General features: G+C 41.4%; 1 protein-coding gene and 1 non-coding gene across 29 annotated transcripts in view; both read left to right on the top strand.

Moving 5' to 3' along the window:
- PARD3 (par-3 family cell polarity regulator) overlaps positions 1 to 24,995 on the top strand; it is a 651,639-nt gene extending 626,644 nt beyond the window's left edge. For 27 of the 28 annotated variants that reach the window (XM_049099647.1, XM_025478491.3, XM_025478472.3 and 24 more), the window contains 3 exons: positions 3,960 to 4,080; positions 16,411 to 16,538; positions 22,958 to 24,995. In XM_049099647.1, coding sequence (XP_048955604.1) covers positions 3,960 to 4,080; positions 16,411 to 16,538; positions 22,958 to 23,357 — 649 coding nt within the window. In that variant the 3' untranslated portion in view covers positions 23,358 to 24,995. Of the gene's footprint in view, positions 1 to 3,959; positions 4,081 to 16,410; positions 16,539 to 22,957 lie in introns of those variants that run through there. The other variant, XM_049099650.1, reaches the window with a different exon arrangement.
- LOC112679024 (U6 spliceosomal RNA) lies at positions 9,416 to 9,521 on the top strand. Its single transcript, XR_003148083.1, has one exon. It is a non-coding gene; the product is annotated as a U6 spliceosomal RNA (small nuclear RNA).
- Positions 24,996 to 27,863: the final 2,868 nt, after the last annotated feature.

The raw sequence follows: 27,863 nt of genomic DNA on the forward strand, positions 1-27,863 counted from the left end.
TATCTTATTTTTAATGCTGTCAGAAAGACTTCCAGATCATCACTGAACCAAAATTGACCCTCTTCATTTAGTTTAAAATTTATATATATATAATGCATATATATATAATGTATAAATACATATACAACACACAGACATATAAAAGTATAAAAGACAGTTCCAAAGACTAAAACTAAAAAAAAAAAAAAAAAAGCGTAAGGGAAGTCTGCATTAGTGTTAGAGTGAAATTGTCTTATGTCTGTCTGTGTAGATTCTTTATTTTAATAAAATCTCTATAATTGCCCTCTGCGTCCTTGCTTTCTGTAGAAATTATGATTTCCTGGCTTGTCATTAAGAGTTGTACTGTCTCTCTCACCCATCTGATTGACTCATGGTATCTATCACATTCCTTGCACACACAGACAAAATAATGAGCAACTTTAAGTTGGCAACAAACCGAAATATAAGTTGATTGGGATGTTTAGGGATTAGCCACTAATGCTAATGAATATTTAAAATTTCCTTTGGCTTTCTTGGCAGAAGAGCTAACCAAGAACTTTAGAAGTCCAAATGTGAATTATTGGCCTGTTATAGACTGGCCTGAGAAACAGAACAAGCAGTTGCAAGGGTTTCATTCTTGAAGCCAGGATTTCACCTTCAGACTGCCAACTGTTGTCCCCCAAGGATGCTTGATGGTCTTCCAGTCTTTGGAAGTCATCATCAATCATGAAAAACATTGCAGCCTGTTTTTCAATTTCAATTCTGTGTGGCTTTGCTAGTCTTGGGCAAGTGGGTTGCCATTCTCTAGAGCAGAGGAAGAAAGGAAGCAAAGGAAAAGAGAGTGAAACAATGTCTCAACCAGCTGCTGAGATTTGAAATAAGGGCAGAAGTGACCTCCAGAACTTGGCTTATACTGTGAAAAACATTGAGGTCACCAGAATTTAAAATTAAGGACACTGGGTCAACTTCCCGTGTTGGGAGATTTGTACTCTCAATTCACCACAAATAGTAAGAGATCAGTTTTCACCAGTGGTTTAGACTTCATGAACCTAATAATTATAGAGTTAAAACTGTCTATGCTATGTGAAAATAATAGGGAAATATTTCTAGTTAGACCTGTAAAATACTTTGTCAGTCAAACCTCCTAAAATCCTCCTATTAAAAGCTATGAAGAAATATTCCAGGAACAAAAAAGTTACAGTTGGAGAAACAGCAGTGAGATTAATGAATGTTCACTTCCATATCTCAGGAACTATCTTCATACCTACATTATCACAGTTTCACATGGAGAGCAAGGGGTTCCAGAGGTTAGGTGTTACATTGGGCCACCATTATTGAAAATAATTTATGTGTTCAAGAATATAAGATGCTGTGTATGTTCCTTAAAAGCCAGTGGGAGGGGATCCCTGGGTGGCTCAGCGATTTAAAACCTGCCTTCAAAAATAAATAAATAAATAAATAAATAAATAAATAAATAAATAAACAAACAAACAAACAAACAAATATAAATAAATAAATAAAATAAAATAAAATAAAATAAAATAAAATAAAATAAAATAAAATAAAATAAAAATAAAACCTGCCTTCAGCTCAGGGCATGATCCTGGAGTCCTGGGATCGAGTCCCACATTGGGCTCCCTTTATAGAGCCTGCTTCTCCCTCTGCCTGGGTCTCTGCCTCTCTCTCTCTCTCTCTCTCTATCTCTCTATCTCTCTCTCTGTGTGTCTCAAGAATAAATAAATAAAATCTTAAAAAAAAAAAAAGCCAATGGGAATAGCAACCTGCTCAGCTCAAGAGTATGGAAGGGAAGTTTTAAGATGTATCCAAATGTGGACTGAAGTCTTGTCAAGTAGAACATTTTACAGTCCCATTAACCTTTAATGTTCTCAGGGCAATCAGTTCAAAATATCTGTCAGAAGCAAAAAGGAAAAACAGGCTTTTATTGACTAGGAAAATAATCAAATTGAGAATATTCATAGAATGTTCCAGAAGCTCTAATGAAATTAATAGAAACATAAAAGTGATAGGGATTTACTCAGTAGATTAAATGATGAAAGACTATCTTATATTCTTAGAAGATGTTAATATTGTCCTATATACAAATATTTTTAATTTGAGATTTTTAACCTTTGGAATTCCTCAAAACACATGGAATTATATGAAGATATATTAATTTGAGAATTTTATATGCTCTACTATGACAGAATTTCTCTTTCCAAGCTATCCCTCACAAGTTACAGTGCCCAGTGGCGTGTGCAGCCAGAAGAGCTCAGATTCAAACTGATAACCAGGGCAACATGTTTTCAATGAAGAGACCCAGTCTGCTAATAGCTTACTGCTCTCCTTTCTACTAGCAGCTTGGAGGGTATATGTGATAAGTATAAAGCTCAATCCTTGTCCTCAAGGAGTTTGATGTTTTGTTGGGGAGACAGCAAGTACCTAATGTGCTTGAATAGCTCTCCTGATAGGACATGCCTTTATCTTCAGGGGATGGCATAGACCAGAAATGCCGTGAGATTTAAGACTGTTTTAACCTTGGCCGTCACTACAACTCTTGCAAGATGCTATTCTTTTTTTTTTTTTTAAAGTAGATTTTATATTCATGAAAGACATGAGAGAGAGAGAGGCAGAGACATAGGCAGAGAGAGAAGCAGGCTCCTCAAGGGGAGCTCAATGTGGGACTCAATTCCAGGCCCACGCCCTGAGCCAAAGGCCGATGCTCAACCACTAAGCCACCCAGGAGCCTCTTGCAAAATACTGTTTTTAAAATCTGTATGATTTTATAAAGCAGGGGCTTTGGAGTCTAATATGTGTTTTACTAAGTGATACAACATGGCACGGTGAAACCAGGGCTGGACTAGACACCAGAAAAATCTGGATTCCAGTCTCACCTCCCCATTGACCAGCTGGCAGACTTCAAACAAGTCACGTTTATCTTCTTTGAATGTCAGTTTCTACATTTGTATGTGTGTGTGTGTGTGTGTGTGTGTGTGAGAGAGAGAGAGAGAGAGAGAGAGAGAATGAGAGAGAGAAAGAGAAATACTACCATCTGTACCTACCTTATAAGCTTTTTGTGATAATTAAATAAAATTTAATGCTATAAAAAAGAAGGCAACGTTATCAACTAACTGGTGAAACCAGACTACCACCCAAAGTTTGTTTTATGTATGTATGTATGTATGTATGTATTTAGGATTTTATTTTTTATTCTTGAGAGACACAGAGAGAGAGGGAAAGACACAGACAGAGGGAGAAGAAGCAGGCTCCCTGCAGGAGCCCAATGTGGGACTCGATCCCAGGGACTGGTATCACGCCCTGAGCCAAAGGCAGATGCTCAACCACTGAGCCACCCAGGTGTCCCACAAAGTTATTTTTAAAATGCTCTTCATTTATGCTGTGAGAACTGCATTTTGTGTATAGATCTCTGATAACTCCTAAAGAAGAACTTCATATGGTGGCATTATGAAAAGAATACTGCACGTTTGTAAAGCTGTATTGAATGTTATTATCTTGATTGCTGCAACTATGATACTTAGAGCAGAAATGATTTTCATGTCTACTTCATATATATAAAGAACCCCATAACTCAGAGGTATTAAGTACCTTGGTCTAAGAAGGTGGAAGAGCTAGGACAGGACCCTGGTATTTCTGACTTTTAATACAATGTCCTTTCCAAAAAATTTTTGCTGCCAGCACCATGCCAGATTACAGAAAGGAAATGAGGCTTTTAAAATACTGCATAAAACAGGAATGTCTAAAAATACTGCTTGCCCTCTTGAATGTCTGTCTATAATAACTTTAATAAGTCTTAATCATAAGAACAAAATGAAAACATTTTAAATGCCCAGATATTGTTTTATAAGTTCACTGCCTCTTAAACAGTGTCATTCCACAGCAAGCTGCCATTTCTTTCCCTAGCAACTGCGATTCACAGATTGTATCTCTGAAGGGTGTTCATTGTTGCCCCTTCTCTCTTTTAGCAACAGATCAACTCCTAGCAACCATGATCGGATACAGCGTCTACGGCAAGAATTTCAGCAAGCAAAGCAGGATGAAGATGTAGAAGATCGGCGCCGTACCTATAGCTTTGAACAGCCCTGGGTGAGTATTTGGTTCTGCAGCACAGCAGAGTCTGACAACTCGCCTGCAGAAAGAGCCATTAAGCTCTGACCTTCGTCCTTTATGAAACAAGACAAGATGGAGCCAAATTCCTTTGACCTTTAACATATTGACCTTTCCTTCATTTCCATCTGGGTTTCATCATTGCTAATTTCATTTTATATCTTGTTGCACCATCTGTCCATTGCATAATCAGTCTCATTTGCCTTATGACAAGACATAGCAAAGGATTCTGCTCTCAACTATGCACTTTTTATTTTTAAGTTTAGTAAATATTTTTCTATATACATTTTTCTTAGAACTGGAGCCAGAATAAATTAGTTCAACACATGTCTATTGTATATCTATCACACAAAAAGTACAGTATTTAGCAATTCTTGAATATTCTCCCTCATTCCCTTTGTGTGTTTGTTGAGTCCTGCTGGTTCCTCAGCCCATACCCCTGTTCTGCAGCCATCACGGTGATTTTTCTAAAGCAGAACTTTGAATGTCTTCTCAATGCCCACAAGGGAGTCCAGATTCTGCAGTGTGGCACTCTAATCCTCTTCTGCCTCAGACTTGTGCTCTCCTTTTTGTGTTTTGCCTTGGAAATGATGGCACTTCTGGGAATTGGAGGCATTGGTGTAGATTTGAGGGCATCCAAGATGACGGGAATTTTGAAGAATCTCTTTGGAAACTTGAGAGTCAATTAGAGATGAATATACAAGCTGTTTGAGGTAGGAAGTTCTAGCTGAGAGTATTGGTAAGTCTGGTCAACATGGGACTGTGACCATAGCCAACAATGCTTAGAGGACTGGAAATAGAAGAAAAGTATTTTGATTAATTCAAAAAATTGATGATGGGGATTGGCAAGACAGACACAACAGAAAGTCAGGGAAGGCACTCTGGAGGCCTGGGGAAGATGCTAGTGGAGCATCACCCAGGCTGGATAGTGTGCTGAGTACAGCTCAAGGAAGCATTACCCCGTTGCCTGGGAGGATGCAAGAAGGCTTGGTGATTTGGGGTTAGAAAGCCTAGAAGGCTGTGGTCAAAACAATATATGTTTTAGAGTCTAGGATCTTGGGTGTAGGACAGTTCTGGATGATTTGAGGTCAAAGTATGCCATCCATGTGAGTTCCTGAAGTAGATGAGAGATTAGGGCTCAAATGGTTAAGGAGTTCAGTTCAAAGTGTTGGGATTATAATTACACTAGGTATTTAGCAAAGTGGGGCTAAAAGGAAGAGTAGTGTTAGAGAAAGCTTAGGGTGAAAAAAAAATCCTGATTTATCTGGGAAAGGTTATGTACCCAACTGACCCAGAATTGAGAAGTTGGTTATTTTGTAGGGAGGAAGAGATAAAGGTAGAAATGTAGGTGGAGGCTTCAAAGGTAAATTGGAAGTTTGAAGAGAGGTGGTATTAGGACAGAGCACAGGCCCTCTGGCCAGGTGACCTGGCTCTTCAGGCCTGTTTTCTCATGTTGTAAACCAAGAGAATTAGAGTAGATGGTTGAGTGTCAGTTATTAAATCCTCTGTTAAGATGAAAATTCAAGAGGGGATGCCTGGGTGGCTCAGCGGTTGAACGTTGGCCTTTGACCCAGGGCGTGATCCCTGGGTCCAGGATCGAGTCCCACATCGGCTCTCCTGTGGGGAGCCTGCTTCCCACCACCCGTGTCTCTTCCTCTTTCTCTCTCTCATATGAATGAATGAATGAATGAATGAATGAATGAATAAATAAATAAATAAATAAATAAATAAATAAATAAATAATTTAAAACGAAAATTTAAGAAGAAGCTGAGTGCATAAAGTAAAGCAGATACAAGCAAAACTTCTCCAAGTATGGTGCACGGACTAGCGCCTTGAGTGTCACTTGGGAGCTTGTACTAATTGCACATTCTTGGTCCTTGCCTTGGTCTGACTGGATCTGACCCTCTGTAGGCCCAGGGATCTGTATTTTGACAAGCCCTGGAGAAGTCATTCTGAAGCCTGTTCAACTTGGAGGAGCACCAAACTAGAGCTTAAGTTGTCCCTGAGGTCCTTTATGGTCCTAAAATCCAGCACCCTCAATACTCTAGACAAGGCTGGAAACCTATAAACATTTTGACCGTGGGGTTTGTTGATCAAACTGGAGTCTGGGGGAGATAATTTTGAGAAAGGAGAAGAAGGAAAAATGGGAGAAGAGGTGCTAATTTGAAGGGCTTTACCTCTGCTCAAGCGAGAAAGGTGGAGCCTTAGAGCAGGCACTCGGCAACATGAGACCAACATCCAAGAGTCAAAACTCGTCATGAAATCAATCCTAGCCTAACTTTGGGAGGTTATAAAACAAGTTCGGCAGATATAGCATCTAAGAAAATCTCTAATTGTGTTTCTCCAACACTATTAATGGTATTGTTTTTCTAAGACATTTATTTTTTAGATGATCAAGTAAATTGAGTCATTCCGAGGTAGCAATGTGACAGAATTATGTTAATCTATTTATATTGTTTGACAGAATTGACTCAGTCTCTTTCTACCAGGTTTCCTAAAGCAGGATTCTTTTCTTTTAATTCCAGTCTAGTTCACATAGTGTTACATTAGTTTCAGGTGTACAATATAGTAATTCAACACTTCCATAAAGCACCAGTTGCTCATCACAACAGGTGCCCTCCTTAGTCCCCATCACCTATTTCACCCATCCGCCACCCACCTCCTCTTTGGTAACCATCAGTTTGTTCTCTATAGTTAAGAGTGTTTCTTGGTTTTTCTCTCTCTCTTTTCCTTTGCTCGTTTGTTTAGTTTCTTAAATTCCACATATGAGTGAAAATATGGTATTTATCTTTCTCTGATTTCCCTTAGCATTATACACCTATGTCATTGCAAATGGCAAGATTTCATTCCTTCTGATGGCTGAATAATATTCCATTGTGTGTATCCTACATCTTCTTTATCCATTCATCTATCAGCAAACACTTGGGCTGCTTCCATAATTAGGTATTGTAAATAATGCCACAGTAAACATAGGGGTGCATGTATCCCTTTGAATTAGTGTCCTCGTATTCTTTGGGTAAATACTCAGTAATGCAATTAGTGGATCGTAAAGTAGTTCTGTTTTTAACTTTTTGAGGAACCTCCATGCTATTTTTCAGAGTGGCTGCACTAGTTTACATTTCCTTCTACAGGGCATGAGTGTTCCCTTTTCTCTGCATCCTTGACATCACCTGTTACTTCCTGTGTTGTTAATTTTAGCCATTCTGACAGGTGTGAGGTGATACCTCATTGTAGTTTTGATTTGCATTTCCCTGATGATGAGTAATGTTGAGCATCTTTTCATGTGTCTGGATATCTTCTTTGGACAAATGTCTGTTCATGTCTTACACCCATTAATTGGATCATTTGTTTTTTCATAACTGAGTTATGTCAGTTCTTTATATATCTTTTGATACTAACCCTTTTTGGGGGGATGTATCATTTGCAAATATCTTCACCCATTCAGTAGGCTGCCTTTTAGTTTTGTTCATTATTTCCTTTGCGGTGCAGGAGCTTTTTATTTTGATAAATAGTTTTTATAGTTCTAATTGTTTATTTTTGCTTTTATTTCACTTGCCTCAGGAGACATATCTAGAAATATGTTGCTATGGCCAATGTCAGAGAATTACTGCCTGTATTATGCCTGTAGGATTTTTATGGTTTCAGGTCTCACTTTAGGGTCTATTAATCCATTTTGAGTTTATTTTTGTGTATGGTGTACGAAAGGGGTCCAGTTTCATTCTTCTGCATGTGGCTGTTCAGTTTAACAATACCATTTGTTGAAGAGACTGTGTTTTTCCCACTGGGTACTCTTTCCTGTTTCAGTGAGGATTAATTGACCACATAATAGTGAATTCATTTCTGGGTTTTCTATTCGATCCATCTTCTGTCTACTTTTGTGCCAGTACCATACTGTCTTGATCTTTACAGCTTTGTAATATATGTTGATGTCTGGCATTGTGATACCTTTAGTTCTGCTTTTCTTTTTCAAGGTTTCTTTGGCTACTTGGGGTCTTTTGTGATTCCATACAGATTTTAGGATTGTTTGCTCTAGTTCTATGAAAAATGCTGTTGGTATTTTATAGGGATTACACTAAACGTGTAGATTGCTTTGGGTAGTATATACCTTTTAACAATGTTTGTTCTGCGTCGAATGTCTTTACATTTCTTTGTGTCTTCTTTAATTTCTTTCATCAACATTTTATAGTATTAGAATACAGCTCTTTCACCTCTTTGGTTAATTAAACCTATTCCTGAATATTTTATTGTTTCAGTGCAATTGTAAATGAGATTGTTCTCTTATTTTCTCTTTCTACTGCTTTATTATTAGTGTATAGAAATGCAACAGATTTCTCTATACATTGATTTTGTATCTTGTGACTTTAATGAACACATTTATCAGTTCTCATAGTTTTTTGGTGGAGTCTTTTAGGTTTTCTATATATAGTATCATGTCACCTGGAAATAGTGAAAGTTTTATTTCTTTCTTACCATTTGGGGTGCCTTTTTTTCTTTTTGTTGTCTGATTGCTGAGGCTAGGACTTCTGCACTATGCAAATAAAAGTGGTGGGAGTGGACATTCCCATCTTGTTCCTGACCTTCGGCGAAAATCTCTCGGTTATCCCATTGAGTATGACATTCACTGGGGGGTTTTTCCATAGATGGCCTCTATTATGTTGAGGTATATTCCCTTTAGGCCCACTTTGTTGAGGGTTTTTATCATGAGTGGATGTTGTACTTTGTCAGATGTTTTTTCTGCAACTATTGAAATGATCACATGGTTTTTATTCTTTCTCTTATTGATGTAATGTATCATGTTGATTGATTTGAAGCAGGATTCTTTTTGATGTGTGGTAAACATCCTTAGCTATCTATATTTGCGCAGAAAGGCTGAAAAGAGGAAAGAGTACAGTGGCCACCTGAAAGAGAAAACTAACCATATATGAAAATGGTTCTCAAACACAGAGTTCTAATCTACAAGACCCTGCATGGGTTTCTCAGTCCCCATACCATACCACGAGGAGTAGCAGAATCCTACTTTCCTTTACTTGGGAATATAAATTTCAAACCAGCGTATTGGTAACATTACTGTTTAATTAATTATTTAATTGATCAAATTTATTGAGTGTTTATTACTATGTTTAGTCATTGTGTTTGGTTCTGGAGAACAATGACAGGAAAGAAAGACTACCCTTAGAACTCTACAGTTGAACCCATCCACAGGAAAAGAATATGTTGTACAGTTTATGATACAGGTGTGCATGGAGTATTAAGCACAGAAGAGCCATGGCCAAATCCGTGTGGGTAGTTAGGAAAGGCTTGAAAGAAGATTTAGTGCTTACTGGGCTGCACATGTACTGAAATTGGAACTATACAGAGAAGATCAGCATGGCCCCTGTGCAAGGATGATGTGCAAATGCATGAAGCATTCCATACTCAAAAAAAGAAAAAGAAAAGAAAGAACACCTCACTGAAGTTGGAATATATTTTAAATATATAACTTTAGGAAAGAGAGAAACATATTTAGGAACTAAGATTGATTGGACTTTTTCTGGTTGGTGACATTGTATCTACTTGCAAAATGTCCAAGTTTGTATGAAGCTAAATGAGCATTTCCTACTTAGCTGTAGATGTTTTTCATGGGGAGATGTGGAAATGATTTGATATTTATTTTGGTTCCTTTATAAGGTTTTTGTTTTTTTTATTAATGGAAGTGGGGAATATGTTGGCATACATTTCGATATTATCTACTTAATACAATCATGTTAGGAAAAAAAGTTTGAGAAAATCTTATATATCCAGAAACTCACCTGCTGAAGGTCATAGACCAAGTTATTGTATATCAAAATGCTGAAGCAACTTTATACCAACCACTTGGCATGTATTACCGTTTCCTGTAATGAATGAGGAGGGAATTATTTAGATGACAAGCTGATTACTTTAGGAATGGAATAATTTTCTAAATTGTGGGTCAGATGTTGACCTTTTCTTTTTCTTTTCAAACAGCTGAGATCTTGCTGTGTACTCTACTCATATGAATGAGCTTAAAGTGACTGTAATTCTACTTAGTGTATTAATTTTCATACCAATTCTCAATGTTGCCTTAAGAGCTGCTCACTTGTTCAAAATGTTGCTGGGTCTATGGTTTTTATTATGTGTTTTACAAAATGAGCTTTGAGTGTCTTAGATTCTTTTTTCTTTTTCTGTATGTACTCTGACCTTGAAAAGTCACTGTGTTTGGAAAGGATGAGACCATGATCTCACCCATTGGAATGGTTTGTAATCAGTTTTAAGGAACTACAAATTCATCTTCAAACTGTGTGTCCATCTTAGTCCATAGCAGTTGAAATTGTCATGCTGGTTGGAAATGCCACACACAAAGTACAACCAGATGTATCATATAGAAAAAGATCCAAGCCAATTACATACAGAGAGCGATGCTGCAGAAATTCATCCAAGTAGCCCTTTTAAATTCATCCATTTTCAAAATGTTCTCCCTAAACTCTAGCAGTGTGGAATGCACCTGTTCCTGGGCTTTTGTTCAAAATAATCTTTGGGCCTGGGGGGAGCTGATTTGTGGCACGAAAGGTCTTTAGATGAGCAGAGTCCCAGAAAATTTCCTTAGCTCTATAATTGAAGTGCATTCTCTCCCAAGTTGGGTAAGAGAAGAAGAGGAAGAAGAAGGAGAAAAAGCAACTTCTTACCTGTGTAGTGCCAGGTGCAACATAAATAAAGCAGCAAGTTGTTCTAATTCTTTCTTAAGATAATGGAACAGTAGCTGAGGTTAGGGTTATTATCACAGAGCTCAGATATGGACAGGACCTAGTGTTGCTTTTAAAAGAATTAAATTGCAGGCTTCAGACATAAGTATAGTACACTGTTAAAACTTTGCAGATACCTGAGTGTTGCCCACAAGGAGGCTTGCTGGCTGAGGCGGTTGATAGATGGGATAATGGAGCCTATAATAGCTACATTGCTAAATCCTTTCCATCCTGGGTTGGTAGTGACTGGAAAGTAGTTTAGTCCTTCAGATGGAAAATTGATCCTCTACGATGTGAATACCCTCTTTTCCCCCAAGCTTTCTTCCTGTCTGTCTTTAAACAACAACAACAACAAAAAAAATCTGTCCTTTTCTCCATTTTTCTATCCTGGACTTTTAATGGCCCGTCTTCCCATTTTAGGGCTTTGTCTGCTTTAATTGGAGAGCCAGTCTGTAGTACACATCCACCCTGCATGCCTAGATTGCCTTCCCTGTACCTGGGGAATTGAGAAAGTGATGTTTTTGTTTTTGTTTTCATCCTTTTTAAGACTTCAAGGGTCTGCTGTGATTTCCTTATATGGGGCTCCATGCCTTGACTCAAGAAATACTGTCTTGGTTAATAGCCTTGCAGTTCAGAAAGGATGGAAATCAGCTCCCTGGGAAATCAACCTGGAGAAAGCCATTCCTGCAGCACAGGGAGCCCCTTTACTCATGGCCAAAGCCTCGGTGCTGCTACAAAGTAGATCCCTTTTTTGTGGCCCCTTGCCCATGACCCATGACCCCAGCCAAAGGCTCCATGACGCCTGGCCCATGCTACCCACGGAGGCCTCAGGTGGTAGAAACAAGTGAAGCTGCTTTTGGTCATTGTTAGCACGTGACACTAGAGAGCTGGCTTGTTCTGTAGGGCTACCCTTTATTTTCAACATGCTTGCTGTTTTAGCAGGGGGAAATAGCTCCAAACACTGGTTAGGAAAGAGGAGATGGAGATAAACCATGTGTAAAAATCAAACATGAATTTATAAAAACTTTATAAGGAAAACTGGCATGCTCTGCAGATTTTTCGAGCATTACTCACATCATTAGTAGCAATTAAGCTTTTTAACATTCAGAACCCACCAGAGGTCGATCAATAGTTGTAAAAATATCTTGTGTGATGGGGAAGGGGTGGAGGGCTGCGAAGGCAGGATCAATAGATAAAAGTTAACTTTGTGTTGATTAAAAGTTTTAAATGAGTCTGCTACCAGGAAATAAATACCAATATTAGCATTTGCCACTTTTAAACAGAGTAAATGTTTTACACTTTTTATATGATTCAGTGGTATAACAGTTCTTCCTACCCTTTACCAAATCTGTAAATTACCATTTTTATCAGCATGTGGGATTTATTTTAGGGCTACAGCACATTTGTATTGCTGAAATGGAGACTCCAGATCTCAGGTGGGCGGTATGTTCTTTTAGTCATCGTGGTCATCATGTTCACCATAGCTCTTCCCCTGAAGCAGACAGACTTCTTGTATCTTATTTTTGTTTTCAACATGTGCCCTTTGAACGTATGGGAAAATTTGAAAATTTTTATCATTCATGATTTAAATAGAAAACTCACTCAAAACTATCATCTATAAGGGCACCCGGATGGCTCAGTCAGTTAAGCACCCAACTCTTATTTCAGCTCCTGTCATGAATCTCAGGGTTGTGAGATTGAGGCTCTGTGCTAGGTATGCAGCCTGCTTAAGATTCTCTCTCCCCCTCTACCTATGTCCTCCCAACCCCCCTCTTTCCCTCTCCCTCTCTCTCCTTAAAAAACATATTATTTATAAGAATAGCACATACGTGTGTATATGTGAACATATACAGGTGCATACACACATATGCTTATATGCTACTTTCTTTATGTGAAAAAAATCAGGGTATTTAAAAATTATTCTCTATAAATGTTATAAAACAGTAATGAATTTTATTTCACATGTGACACATGCAGTTGTATATTAAGCTCTAAAAGTCTTACAGTTTTGCCTATTCTAACTGGTACTGTAACTTTGTATGGTACATATTTATTTTGTTCTTTATTAATTGTTAACAGTTTTGGTTATGTGTTTTTATTTTTTATTGTTTATTTTTAATTTGGAAAAAGAAGAATGAGTTTGTTTAACTGGAGAAGAATGCTTAATGACTTAATTTAATGAAAACACTATGTAGAAGATATTTTTAGTATTTTGTTTTACACTAGTAAGTGACAGTGAATTGTGTAGCTCTTCCAAACTTTATATAGTTGTTTGTGTAGTATACATAGTATCTCTCTGTGGTCATGATAAAGACCAGCACTTTATAGCTCACTTATAAAAGTCACATGCATGGTTTTCACTTGTGGTATTAAACATAAGCCATGAAGAGATTCATGTATCAGGGCCCTCCAGTGTACTATGTAACAGATAACTATGTATTTGTTTCTATTTACAACCTCTACATTAATATGGCCTTGGCAACCTTGGCAACTTTTTTACTTGAAAGGTCATTGCTTGTCACAAGTTTCATCACAAACAAGGCCAGGTTATTTGTAATTTGCACTCTCAAAGAACAGAGCTACTGCCTTATTGGCTGGGGAATCTCCAGAATTATTACAACTGTAATTTACCTGTGTGTCTCCCTGTACACATGTTACTTTGTTGTGGTTGTTCATGCTGTTTTATTTGAAACCTGCACTTCTCTCTGGAGTTACAAATTGCCTTTCTTCATTTCTTTATTTTTGTGATTTTGATCTCCAGACACGTTATTCTACTTTGGCCACAGAGATGGGAACCCCAGTCAGGATTGTCTATTATACTACTGTTCCCCCAATTTACATGTTTATGTGACTGTTGTTGAAATCATGAATTAGGTTATTTATGATTTGGGCTAAGTATGAAACCTGCCATGATGAATTTAGCTAGTTGTTGCTTAACAAGCTGTTAGTTGTTGTTAGTTAGTTGCTTGCTGTAGCTAATTGTTGCTCCGGACTGCTCACATATACAATCTTCCTGGAATTCTGTGGCTCAGAAACGTTTCATCTTAAAGATAAGAGTGATTCTAACCTACCCATTTGCATGCTTTGAAAAGAGAAATGGCATGAAATATTCATGGTAAGGCTAAGGTTTATATTTCCTCATAGTGGGCAAACCAGTATGACATGTCAGTTTGCTGATACTAAACTCATTCATTCATATTAAGTTTTCAGATCCTGTGTAATGATAATTTTATTATTGGAGTTCATCAAGATCCAACTTGATGCTTGCCACTTGATAAGGTTTGAGGTGAACAGTGTCGGAAACCACACACTTGAGGAAACAAAAGCCTTTCAACATCTTTTTTTTTCTTTTCTTTTCTTTTCTGTCAGAATCAAAATTTCAGGCCTCTGGGAGAAACAACTTAAAAATACACCTGAAATTTCTACAAGACCTTGCGTTTTCTTTTCACATCTCCACAAGCAGTGTGTCACAGAACAGCATGAGCTTAAAAAGCTGGTTACTAAATCCTACTGCAGAATGCCAGATCTTTCAAAACTGCTTGACACATGTATATAGCTTACACGGAGTGAAAACGCAAGGGAAACATGGTCCTTTTGAGGGCATAAAGGCAATTGTGTAGTATTTTCTTGCTTTGCTTTCCCTTTGTCCAGTAGCTTCTCTCAAGCTTCCCATGCCTCACCATGAACAATAGAACCAACCACTCAGTTCTCTTTCTGGCCAGCCTCACCAAGCGTAATGAAAGAAAATGTCCATCTTCTTTAATATAGTTGATGAACAATTGGTTGATGCTTTGTTTGCATAAGCAGAACTCACTCTGCAAAGTGTTTTCCTTGCTGAAGGCATCGCTGATGTGTTATTTGAACGGTGTTGTGGAGCGGGTCTCAGAACACACATTTGTTCCAGTGAGTGTGGTTATAAACATCCACTAGTAGAGACTAGGGTATTGTAAAGCCTAATCTCTTCACACATTATTTTTGTATCGGGATATTTTTAATATGCTCGCTGACTATGCCCATATGCTTGGAAATCTCTGTCCTGTACATTGCCTTCTGATTGCTTACCAACAAATAAGATAATGCTGGCCAGGCAGAAAGAGGACAATAGATGATGCTTTCTTTCTGTTCACACAAAAGCCAACCAGAGGAGCCACTCCTTAAGTAACAAGCCTGCATGTTATCTTCCAGCCCTCCAAATGAATGCGAAGACTCTGTTATTTTAGGAAATTAGTGTGGAGTCAAAGTCTGCCATTGGTTTTCAGCTCTCAGAGAAAATTGATAGCTTGTTTTTAAGAGACATTCTTCACTCAGAATATGCCTATTACACAGTATTGTATAACACAAAGGGGAGCAGAGGTCTGCAAGTGCCAAAGTAGGTTACTTAGTGAATGCCACCAATGCTAGGATAAACCATTTTCGGGTGCTTTGTAAAGTTAGAGGCATCTCGTTGTCTATTTTGAGCAGAGCTACTTTGATTTTTAAAGGGCAGATCTAGAAGGTAAGCCAAAAACTGTCAGTGAGAAGCTGAAACATCCACATGGGCTTGGTCTGCACAGCACAATATATACAACCAGTATCTGATTTTGCTGAGAGGCAACAATCAGTAGATGACCCGCCAGCCAATGTGTTTAGCCAGAAGGAGTGAAGTTGCTCTATAGAATATAATTAACCCGGGTAAAAATGCCTTTTTCTAATAACTGAGGTAAAATGGGTTATCTCATAGCCCATTCAAGTAGTTCTTAGCTTTGGGGTTTATTCTTTCGATGAGGTTTGCCGTTCCCACCATCTGTGGGCAGAGGAGAGCTGTCTGTGGCTAGCTGGGCCTAGTGTCAACCAGTCCCGGTTCAAAATTTAACTGTCATCCTTTAACAAAAGGGGAATCAGCTATATTGTAAGTCTGTTGCTAGACTAAAATATGTAACTGCTGAAAAATTCACCAGCACAGCCAATTCTCAAGAACCTGCCCACTTCTGTGAATTATTGTAATAAATTTTTATTGGCTTGTCTACATTACTCCTGGTCTCCTGAGCAGCCTGGCTTCCCGATGTTTGCCGGATACACAAGGGATGCAGACTGGTCTCTCATGTTGGTATTTGCCAGACCTCATCAGGAAGACTGGCAAGAGTTGTCTCTCAGTTTTGGACCATTCTAAAGCCATAATCACAATTTAAGGTGCTTGACTATTTGGGGCTGATAAGAGCAAATAGATGCCTCTTTTCTCACACTTGAGAAAATTGCCATTGACTTTTGAAAAATTACATGTTTCTAAGTCCATCCTTAAGAATAAAAATTAGGGGGTCGCCTGGGTGGCTCAGTGGTTGAGCATCTGCCTTCCGTTCAGGTCGTGATCCCGGGGTCCTAGGATCGAGTTCCTCATTGGGCTCCTGAGATGGAGCCTGCTTCTCCCTCTGCCCATGTCTCTGCCTCTCTGTGTGTGTCACAGATGAATGAATGAATGTATGAATGAATAAATAAATCTTAAAAAAAAAAAAATAGACTGGAAATGTGTTGAGCGGCCCCGCGATAGCCATAACTCCTCTCTTGCTAACCAGTTTGCATTCCCTCCTGCAGCCGAGCTCCCGGGCAGCAGCGCAGAGCGGCAGGCACTCGGTGTCGGTGGAGGTGCAGATGCAGCGCCAGCGACAGGAGGAGCGCGACGGCTTCCAGCAGGCCCAGCGCCAGTACAGCTCGCTGCCCCGGTACGACGCCCCTGCCCCAGGCCCCGGCCTCCGGCCCTTTGCAGAATTGCACAGGCTTCTCCCGCCCACGCACGGTAGTCCTACAAGGAACCGGGGCTTGCAGGCTGGCAGCCTGGCTCTGCCTGCGCGGCCGCGCACTGTGTGGCAAGAGGACCGCAAAGAAAAGGTGTTGGAGGAGCAAACCTAGAGCTCCCCAGCTGTGAGCAAGATGCTCTGAGTACTAGGCTGAAGGCTCATGTCTGGGATCCGGAAGACATGGGAAGCTAGCTCCTATTTTGCCTGGCTGTAGGGTAATGAGGTATCTGGTAGTGTGTAAATCTAGGGCTCTATGAAAGGGCGGGTGACTGCTCCGGGGCCTGTACTCATGCTGGGGTCACTCCTGCTGTCCTGCTTTCCTGCCATCCTTGCTTTTGCTGGGTGCTGATCCTTAGAGTCCCAGGGATGCCACCTCATTAGCTGACAAGTAAGTCAGAGGGTCTCTCCACCAGGCTCCCCACAGGGAGGTAGCTCTGCCCTGGGGATTTTCTGCCCAGGTCCTGGACAGTGCTCAGGTGACACTGAAATGATAGCCATTGTTCCACCTTAAGTATTTCCTCTGTGCACAAGAAAGAATAAAAGTATTTAAAAACATTCATCTTCCCAAACTTCCCACAAGGCCCTCCTCTAATCACGATTCTTATAGACGTTTGTTCTATTTCAAAACCAGGTGACAAAAACCTTTTGGGTGGGGGGAAAAATATGCCTACCGTGTTTGTATTTGGGTGGATCGCTTGGAATGTGAGCAGAGCAATGTGTGGCGGCAAATGCCTCTCTGTGTAAATTTGGCCGATGTAAACATGGTCTTGATTTGCTTCTAATTTTTCAGAATGATGAGTCCCTTTAAATATTAAATAATCACTATAATAACCATAAGGGACTTCGCTCTGCTGATGTAGCTCAGACAAGAGAATGAGGAGAGGAATGAAAATCAGTACACCAGGCTGAGTACCATTACTATAGTAATTGTGATCGCAGTATTACTAGTAGTGTATTGTTCATTCAGTTGTTCTTTTTTAATCCATAAAGCTGTATCTCCTTAGAAAACTGTATTTTTTTTCTTTTAAATAGGAGAATTGCTTTTTCTTTTAAATAGAATATTTTTGCAGCCCACTCTAGGTAAGAGTCAATGAAGTTTGGGTCTGGACAGAGCCTTGGACATCATGTTGTCCTACAAGGAAGCAGCTCAGTGAGATTAAGTAACTTCTCCCAAGGTCACACAGCTTGTATGTAATTCTGCCAGAATTCAAGCCCAAAGCTGCCCATGTCCTGAACCCTAATTTTATTTTATTTTTTTTTAATTTTTATTTATTTATGATAGTCACACACAGAGAGAGAGAGAGAGAGAGAGAGAGAGGCAGAGACACAGGCAGAAGGAGAAGCAGGCTCCATGCACTGGGAGCCCGACGTGGGATTCGATCCCGGGTCTCCAGGATCGCGCCCTGGGCCAAAGGCAGGCGCTAAACCGCTGAGCCACCCAGGGTTCCCTGAACCCTAATTTTATAAGGCTCGTTGCTACCATGGATTTGGGTTCCCAAGCCTGGAATTTTAACTGATATAGGTATAAAGTTCTCTTTGTGCTCTCCTGCCCTTAGCATTTGGAAGAAGGCCACTGTATGAATCAGTTCAATGCATCAAATGCAAAACACTTCAAGGATTCTGCATAAAGAATGTAGAAAAGCCCCCCACCTCCCCCACCCCCGTGTGCCTTGCTTTCCAGCAGAAAGATGAGTGTAATCACGTGGGTGAATTGACGTAGCTGGTGGGCAGTAGCATACCCTGGCCCATGTGGATGGCATTGCCTGTGTAGGCACTGTCATAAGGTTTTATTGGCAAATTGTTAGGCATCATAAATTCTTGTGTTTGAGAGTGTAAGAAGTGACGGGGAAATATCAGAAAGTGTATGTAGATGGCAGAGTTGGGAAATGCTCAGGGCTGAGGGAGGTGAGGGGGTGTGAGAGATGGGGGCCGAGGGCCCGGAAGGCCACACACCCGGTGCAAGAGGAGCCGCTAGGGTCCCAGTCCTGAGAAGAGGACAAGGATGGAGTGGTGCTTCTGCAGACTTTCTTCTGGCCGTGTTCCCAGGAGGCCCACTATTCCAGATGGACCCCCTGGGTTCCCCACCTCCTCCTCTAAGCTGCCTGTCTCACCCTCTCCCTTCTGGAGCACCCAGCAGAAGGGTCTGATTCACTGAGAGGGTGGCTGCCGTCAGGAACAGAATCTCCCTGTGGGTTCACCAGAGCCCCCTGATCACTAGGCATTGTATCCAGCGTCAATGTGAGAAAAACAGAAATTCCAAAGAGTGGTAGTTTCAGGCAAGAGGGCTGGTAAGCCTCTCACAGCCTGTCCTCTTGTGTCAGAGAACAGTTTCTCGATAAGGGTAGAGATTGTGAGGGAAGTGGAACTTTGCACCCAGCTCGGTTCCCTGTAGAGCAGCACCATCGACCCAGGCTGGGCGCAGAGATCTGGGGGGAAGTAAAGGCACCAAGCAGGAGCTCGGAGGGAGACTGAAACAGCTTCCATGGGCTTGAGTCAAACCCACATTTCTGACATGACATATTCTTCAGAGATACTTGACCTCTGCCTTTCAGATGTTGACAATTAGCAGAGTTACGTCTAAACAAGCTGGTGTGACATTTGATACCAAAAAGATTTCCTGCACAACAGAAGTTCTCTTGCAAAGTAAAGCATAAAATCAAATGGCCATTCCTTGTTATCAGTAGCACTAGATAAGGTGGTTTGAATCAGAGGGATGTATACACGCCAGAGTGGTTTGTAAGTCCTCACTGTAACCAGCAAACCTATAGACAGAATTCAAGTTCCATTCTGACGCGTCCATAAGAAACGCTAGTCAGGTAGTAACACTCCTTTGGAAGGAGAGACTCGAGTGGACCCCTCTTAACTCTCAATCATGCTAGATTTCTTTTTTAAATTTTTTATTCCTAAATTAGTCATCCTTTTTTTTTTCTTTTTAACTTTCTTTTTTTAATCCTTTTAACATTTCTAGATTAGGTCTTAGTGTTCAAAAGGCTTCTCTAAAACCGAGTTAGAAGTATGTTCAGTCATAGTCATGGACAGGGAGACTTATTTAAGATTTTTTATTAAATATATATTTTTTCTTTTTCTGCTGTCTTTCCATTTCCTCTTCATCTTTCCTTTTTTTTTTTTTTTAAGATTTTTATTTATTTATTCATGATAGACATAGAGAGAGAGAGAGAGAGAGGCAGAGACACAGGCAGAGGGAGAAGCAGGCTCCATGCAGGGAGCCCGATGTGGGACTCGATCTTGGGACTCCAGGACTGCACCCTGGGCCAAAGACAGGCGCTAAACCGTTGAGCCACCCAGGCGTCCCCATCTTTTCTTCTCCCATGGCTTCATGTCTCTTGGTGGCTGACTGCCCTGCTCCACTCACTTCACTTCCCCTCTGTCTTCCACACCTGGACATGCTCTCCCAACCAGGCCCATTTATTATGTCTCTAAGCTGCTTGTCAGTGTGTCAGCTTTGGTCTTCATGTCTTTCTTCATCCTTCTGTGTCTTCCTCACCTCAGTGACTAAATGGCTTTCCCAAGGCATTGGGTCTTTGACGTAAGCCCTCTACGTCATGATGGCCTTCAGGCCCTGTTGGAAGTGGTTATAATGATTAAGTGAGAGTTGTGACCAAACCTGGGTATTTCTTTGAGTGGATTCAGCAAACTTTGGTGGGCTCATTCCAGGACCAAACAAACCTGTGTGTTGGTTATAAAGGAATTCAGTGAAAGGAAACTGACATTTTGTTGCCACTATTATTATTTGTGGGTTTCGACTCAGCAGTCCCGGGACAGTCAAAAGATTATTTCTGATCTCTGAGGAAGTGGGCCTGCCTTCACTTAGTGATGCTTCCTCAGTTATTCTTTCATGCCCTTCCCTGCATCTTGATCTCGGCCCAATCCTTTTGACAAAGGACAGAAAGCAAATATTTTTGCTTATTTTTCCCCCTTGGTCACAAAGATGCCCCCAAAACCCAGAGGCTCAGCTTTGAGGGCAAAGTGGCTCTGTCTCCAGACTGCTCTCCCAACACCCCTTAGTCAACCATGCACTGTGTGCCATGCTTTTCTACGCAGTTAACATGTCCTGTTTCGTTCATTTCTTCCCATCCCCTGTGAGGTTAGGTGTCTTGCCTCTTTCACAGATGAGACAGTTTGGGCCCAAACAGCATAACCATCCCAGGGCTCCTCAGCTGGTGAGTGGCAGACAGGACTGGAATCTCTGTCCACCTGATCCTAAGCCTAGTGTACAACACTCGTTGTCTGCTGTTTTCTCAAGTTTATCTATGATCTGCTCATTTCTCAGCCTCTCTTTCATCAGGAGCTTATTGATATCACTGGTTTCCTTACCAAAGAAGCGTGTGTGCATGCGTGTACATGTGTATGTGTGCACATGTATATGTGTGTATGTGTGCACATACCGATGTGGGTATACTTTCCCCACATGTCTTCATGTGTCAGGCAAGTCCACTTTCTTCCCTCTGGCCTGCTTAATTTGAAGGAAATTTTAACGATAAGAAATTCCTTCTCTCACATCGTCCTAATCTCTATCCCTAACAGAACTTTAGTCACTTCTCAATGTGTTTAAATAAAAAAGACCCTGTCTTCCTGAGATGATTCAGAATTCAGCTTATGGTGCATGAGTACCATGGAGTGGAGCCTCGGGCTTTATAGAGTCGGGGCTTGGGAGAGTAGGGGTTAGTGGATCTCAGTAGGCTAAAGATGAAAAAGAGGTGACACTTCTGTGGCCTATTTCTGGTTATCTTTAAATTGATAACTAACCCATGAAGGAATTCCACTTTTGTTGCTGGAACATCACTAACAAGTTCGTTGTTTTAATTAAAGTTTCATGATTAATGTCAAATCCCTGGTTTCATGCTGGCATGCTCCATCATTCGTGTCCCTGGGCAGATTAATTTATGACTTTTTAAGTGAAGATAATCAGTGCTTTAGGCAAATAAACTATTCCATCAAATCCAAGGATTCTTGCCTGGGCTCAGTGTACAAATGGTCTGATTCCCATGAAAAGAGAACTGGATAGAGATACTGGGGACCACTCAATTAATCACAGTCATATCCGGAGATGATGCTGGACGTTAGTTCATTTTCCTTATTGAAAATATCCCTGGCTGCATTTTAGGCCGTGTGGAAAATAGGCAGATTTCATCCAAACCATATTGACGGCACTTCTGAATGTTCAAATATGCAAATTGCTCCACCCCCGTGGAAGCTCTGTGGCTGCATAGACCTTCTTTTCCCTTCACAGGAGTCTTCCTGAACATTCCGTCATGTCGTGTGTGTGTGGATGTAAGAGGCTGAGCAGTACATAGTGCCGCCAAATGATTTTCTTATTGATAAATGGAGCAATATATTTTGTTTTATTACTCAATTCTCCCTTCCTCTCTTTCATTTTTAAGGCAAAATATTAGGACATGTCTTCCTTTCTGGCACAAAATTGTTTTACTTTATCATAGCCAATCTTATTGTAAATTCATAAAAGCATCTAGGGACTGGATAGTAAATTAAAGATGTTTCAGAACAATAATGTTTCCTGAAAATGATGTGCAACTTTATTGCAGAAATGATAAGACTTTGAAATTTCTATATGGCTCTGATTTATTTCCCTATCCTGGGGTGACAGAAAGTAGGTTAAGTAGGTCGCCCCAGCCCTCCGCAAGACTGTGGTGTGTAGGAAGATAGTGCCGGCTCTGCTGCCTTTCAGGCTCTACGGTCCTGATGGGCATGTATTCTGAAGAGTGTCGGTTCCTGACATATATGTCTCGGCAGCCAGGGCTTGAAGGGATTGCCTGTTGCATTTTTAATCATATGGGAGTCCAGACTTAGATCCTTCATAGCTGAGCTCACCCTGTAATCCATTATGTACACTTCAGATTAGCTACTGTCTTAGGCATTATGGTGGCAGCTGTGTAAAATATTTGCTGTGCTTGTTTAGGATTGCATTGTAAGGTTCCAAAACGAGCAGTTAGGGCTGGGGTTGGAGCTGCAGCTTGCTAATACCCTGGACAGCATCTTGCCAATGCATCGAAATCGCAGGAGGTACTGTCACCCGAAGGTTCTGGTAGGCTGTGTCTACCCACACACAGCCTGAGGACTCCCTTTTTGGGCAGCCTGGAATCCCTCAGTTCTCTCTCCTCCTTCTGCCATTGTTTGCTGCTCACAGTCCTGTCTCCTTCTTCCAGCCCCGTTTCTGTGGCCAACGCAGGACGCATAACACCGGGACTAGAGAAATCCAAATGCACTTCCCCTTGGCCACCCCCACCCTGCTCCCTCATTTCTTCCTTTGTCTCTCTCTCCTTCTCCCAATCCTCATATACTAACCTTTGGGGTTTGCCTTCTAGGCAAAGCAGGAAAAATGCCAGCTCTGTGTCCCAGGATTCCTGGGAGCAGAACTACCCCCCCGGCGAAGGCTTCCAGAGTGCCAAGGAGAACCCCAGGTACTCCAGCTACCAAGGATCCCGGAACGGCTACCTGGGCGGGCACGGCTTCAATGCCAGGGTGATGCTGGAGACGCAGGAGCTCCTGCGCCAGGAGCAGAGGCGGAAGGAACAGCAGATGAAGAAGCAGCCTCCTCTCCTTCCAGAGGGACTGCACAACTATGACTCATACAAGAAAGGCCAGGACCCCACTTACACCCCGCCCAAGGGGCCATTCCGGCAGGACGTGCCCCCCTCCCCTTCTCAGGTCGCTAGGCTGAACAGGATCCAGACTCCTGAGAAAGGGAAACCCTTCTATTCCTGAGCAGGAGAAGAGCGGAGGCTTCATGTCATGCAATAAAGGACATTTTCGTATGAAGACTTGTATTTTGGGAGTTTTTTTAAAACCTTGATGGTACTATGGAGTATTTCTGTTGTCGGTATCAGTGCCTTTAAGCAGTACGGGCAAAGAAATGGAAGGCCTTAATGTCTTTGCCGCTCCGTCTCGAGTGTCTATTTCATGGAAGGATTTCCCGCCATCCGACAATCACCTGTTCAAGGCCTTGTGCGCTCTGCGTCCTCTGGAGTGCCGGGAAGGTGGCCCCCCCGCCCTGCGGCGCCCCGGCTTTGCGTTACGGCCCCGCCAACCTGTGGCCAAGTGGAGGATGGTATCTTCCCCTCTTCTTCCCCTTTCAGTTTGAGGTGAGGTTACATCCCAGTGTCTGGTGGATCCCAGGGGGTGACACACACCAGAAATTGGGGCTCTCTGGTGCTTCACAGCACAGTCATTTATAGTACTTTGTCATCAGTAAGGTTCTCTCCCTTCTCTCTCAGCTCCTTGCCACAGGAAGGTTCCTTTATTCTGTTGAAGAAGCCGAGCCATATCCGACACTGTCTGGTTATCATGGAGGTCCGTTTGCAACTGCCTTATAACTTGACATTACCAATAAAGTGATCAGTCTGGTCTGCGTTTATAAATACACTTGTTCAGTCGTGTTCCTGACATGTGTGTTGAGTCAGCGCAGCTGTGTGTGGGGCATGTGGGCGAGGGAGCGCCTCCTGGTTGGGGAAGGAGGGAGCCTGCCCACCGGCCCCGTGTCTATCGTGATGTGGGAGGTGGTAGCTAAGGAAGAATTCTCCCAGGATGAGCTTCTGGCCCACAACATCCCAGTAATTATTTTAATTAGCTTTCATTTGACAGGTTGGCAGGAAGGGCATAGAGTGGGACAAAGATAAATCAGACAGTCGTTTTGGGATTCTCAAAACTCCTCTGCTCTCTGCGGTTTTTAAAGTCAGTTGGAAATGACATTAGTCTAGTGCATCCACATGCTGTCTCTGTGCCTGGTGATGCCATCATGCTACTAAATAATTCTGCCGTGAGACAAAGAAGACAAGGGAAAAGCTGTTAGATCGCACAGGGAACATTCTGGTGCCCCCGACAGTGGTCCCAAAAGATTGCTCTCATGTCAATAATGTGAGGTATGTGTGGGTCACAAGGACCTCGATTCCTCCCATGTTTTCAGCTGTCAGTCTGAACGCCGTGTATTGTAAACCATGGCTGGGTTGCTGAAGTGCCTGCAAATCCTGATGTGAAAAAAAGCTTGAGATGAAAGCTCAGCATACCATGTATTAACAAAAAAAAAAAAAGAAAAAAAAAAGAAAAAAGAAAACAAACAAACAAAAAAAGACATGTACTGATATGCCTATTTTTTTTTTTTTTTACTGGCACATTGTATTTTTGTGTCCCACTTGTTTTTAGAAAATACATGAAGTGTCCACACGTACCTATGTCTCTTTTGCATCTCTGTGTAAAGGTTCTCCGTGTTCATAATGTGTGGCGATATTAAATGGTGTTACCAATTTGGACGACAGTGGCTCTTTCTCACGGCCTTCCGTGAGCTGTGAGAAAGAGCCTTCCCTGTACATATGAGACTTCTAATAAAAGGCATATTTCTTCCTGTTCTTTCTTGTGTCTGTACTGTGTTCCTGTGGAAACTCCTAGCTGGGTGTCTTTTTTTAAGTATGTTAGCAGATGTGATTTTTTTTTTTTCATATTTAGAAGAAGTCGAAAGAAAGTTTCCTTCTATCTGTCTGTGTGCAGACATGGAAGTGGGTGATTGAGTGCTTACCTGAACACCTGAGGAGAGACAGGATAGGAAAGAAAGACCCTGAAGACCCAGGCTGCTGAAAGAAGCCCAGAGAATTCAGAATTGAAGGAGCCAATACTCGAGAGCTAAATAAAAGAAAAATGATACAGAAAGCCACATCATATTCCTATTATTGTCCTTTGCTCCCTCTGGGTCACTTCAGTGAGCCAATGTTTTGAGGGAGTTCCAGCCTTGCATACTGCAAGCCCAAAGTAAGGTCCAGATTCTTTTCCACTTCTAATACCAATCAGTCCTTATTTCCCAAATTACAAAATAAAACCCTGCTGTTCTTTTAGATTCATTAATATGTATTTGGTGCTTTGAAGGCATAAAGGGCATCAAATCCCCAGGTATGTCTCATGCACGAATATCCCCACCCAAAGGGTAAGCTTTGCACAGGCCTGTTGAAAATGCCTTCGATGTGGAGTGCTGCATACGCTGGTTGTCATAGCAGCCTTTAGCCCGTCACTAAATCCAATTCTGTCACCTTGGTTTTAGTAGCGAGAGATGTATATATAGTAAACCAAGAAAATAACATGTCCTGGGTTCTTATATGCATGCATGGCATGAGAAAGTAGAAAAGAGAAGATGGACGGATTTGTTAATTTTCTCACTGACCAGGAGGCCCATGGCAAATGCTCGCAGGTTGTTTGTCTCAGCTGATGGTGAGAAGTAGAGCAGGAGAGGTAATATAGAATGTTTGGGGACCCAAATCACAAAGGGGTTTGAAGATTAAAACTGACAGTTTGAGCCACACTGAAAGGAGTAGGAGCACTAGATATGAGTCAGCACAGAAGTGGGAATGTGCCAGACTGGCAGTCTTGTCTAAATGTCTGCCCTCTGGCTCCAGAGTACTTACCAAGGACTCACTGGGATCACAGGAAGATCATGTCCATAGCAGGGGCCAGGCTGAATGTGGTCAGCATGTGTACCCACTGGGAGGAGTCGCAGTTGGTGCAAGGGGGTAGGTGGCACCAACTAAGGCCCACATTCACATGAGAATGGAAGTGGAGTGAGTCTACTGTCCCTCAGAAAAGATGGCCCCACAGTGACATTATCACCACCCTTAGTCCGCTAAGACTATAGAAAAGACTTACAAATATTTATAAATATAGATTATAAAGTAATGTTGTATAAGGTATCATATGTTAAACATCACCACCCAGGTCTTCTTCCTGGTAGACCAAACACAGCTCAGAAGTCAAAGCATCCATGGTTGATGGGGCTGTCCCCCTAATAGGAAGGAAAAGTGGGACCCCGGCCAAAGAAGTCAACTATATCAAATCAGGCACTGGTGAATTTTCTGTTTCTTTGAGTAGAGGCAGTTGATTTAGCTGCAAACCCATATTGAGGAAGGGCAGCAAATAAGCAAACAGAGCCGGCCACTTTGCCAGCAGCGTGCTTTTGTGATCATGTGCCCACGTGAGTCTCAAAACAAGGCCAGAGGTAAGAGAACAAGCTCCTCTGTCCACATCATTGCTCGAGATTTGCCCAAATATGGCCTCCATCTTCCAGACTGCTCCCCTTCCTCCAATAGTTTTTACTAGAAAATACACGTGTTTGCGTATACGTGGAACAAGCATACCGAGCATGTGCAAAATGCACGTGTAATTCTATATTTGTCTATACTAGTCTGGTTAGTTTAATGTGTTTCTTATTTCATCTAATGAGTCCTTGACACCCAGTTCTTACCACAGTTGAAATCAATCCAGGGTGAAGCAGAGAGTACTTTGTTTCTGGTTTTGTTTGCTAGTCATGGAAGAATAAGTCACTAAGGTTCAACTAAGTACCTGTCAGTATATGCCATCATGGAGCTCTTCCTTGGATAGCACAGCGTGCCAGGAATTTCAACGTCTCTGTAACTCAGTTCTTTCTCCTCTTCGTCCTTCTTTTAACAAAGATGATTCCATTGATGACATGTCAGGTAAGGAGATAATCTCCTTTTCTTACTTCAGAGACAGTATATCATCTTAATAAGGCAGCTAATAAGAATGTTCACAGGTCACAAGTGAGAGTGACAGGGGTGCTTTAATGGGGAAACCCCCTTCAGCTCTGAGTAATGACGAGATCACAGAGCTGGTTGAATTAAATGGACTTTTTTTTTTAATGTGTGGAGGCTGAGGGTGTAACTTTGAGCATAAGCTTGCTTGCTTGCTTTTCTTTCAACAAGAAACTGGTATTTTACATTAGATCTCCTGGGGAGGAGGGGAGCGTGCCATTGCACTCCACATTGAAGGGACTTAGTTCCCATTAGATGAGTTCTTTTCTTCTAACTTCACCAGGAGCCAGCACACATCTTCCCTGCCCTTCCTCATCCTCCAGCTTTCACATCTCTTGCAGCAAAATTCAAAATATATGGCTGTCCTTTGTACATACATTTTGTTTCTTTAGGTTAAACTCCAAGTACAGAATTTCATTCTGAAAGGATGCTATTGAGTCCTATGAGATCAAGCATCCTTTGGTAAAGACAAGTTTTTTATTTTTTCCTTTCTGAATTCAGATTGAAATGATCAGTTTTTATTTTCTGATTTTTAATGTTCTAAAGCAAATGCTATGTGCATTGGCCTGTCACTGACCAGACAGGTCTGTTTTGTGCTGGATGCAGGAGGTAAGTACAAGAAATGGTGGCGAAGCTCCCACAGTGAGTCTGAACAATTACTCATCTTTCATCTTCAGTGCTTATT

This window comes from Canis lupus, chromosome 2, assembly GCF_003254725.2.
Source record: "Canis lupus dingo isolate Sandy chromosome 2, ASM325472v2, whole genome shotgun sequence".
NCBI lineage: Eukaryota > Metazoa > Chordata > Mammalia > Carnivora > Canidae > Canis > Canis lupus.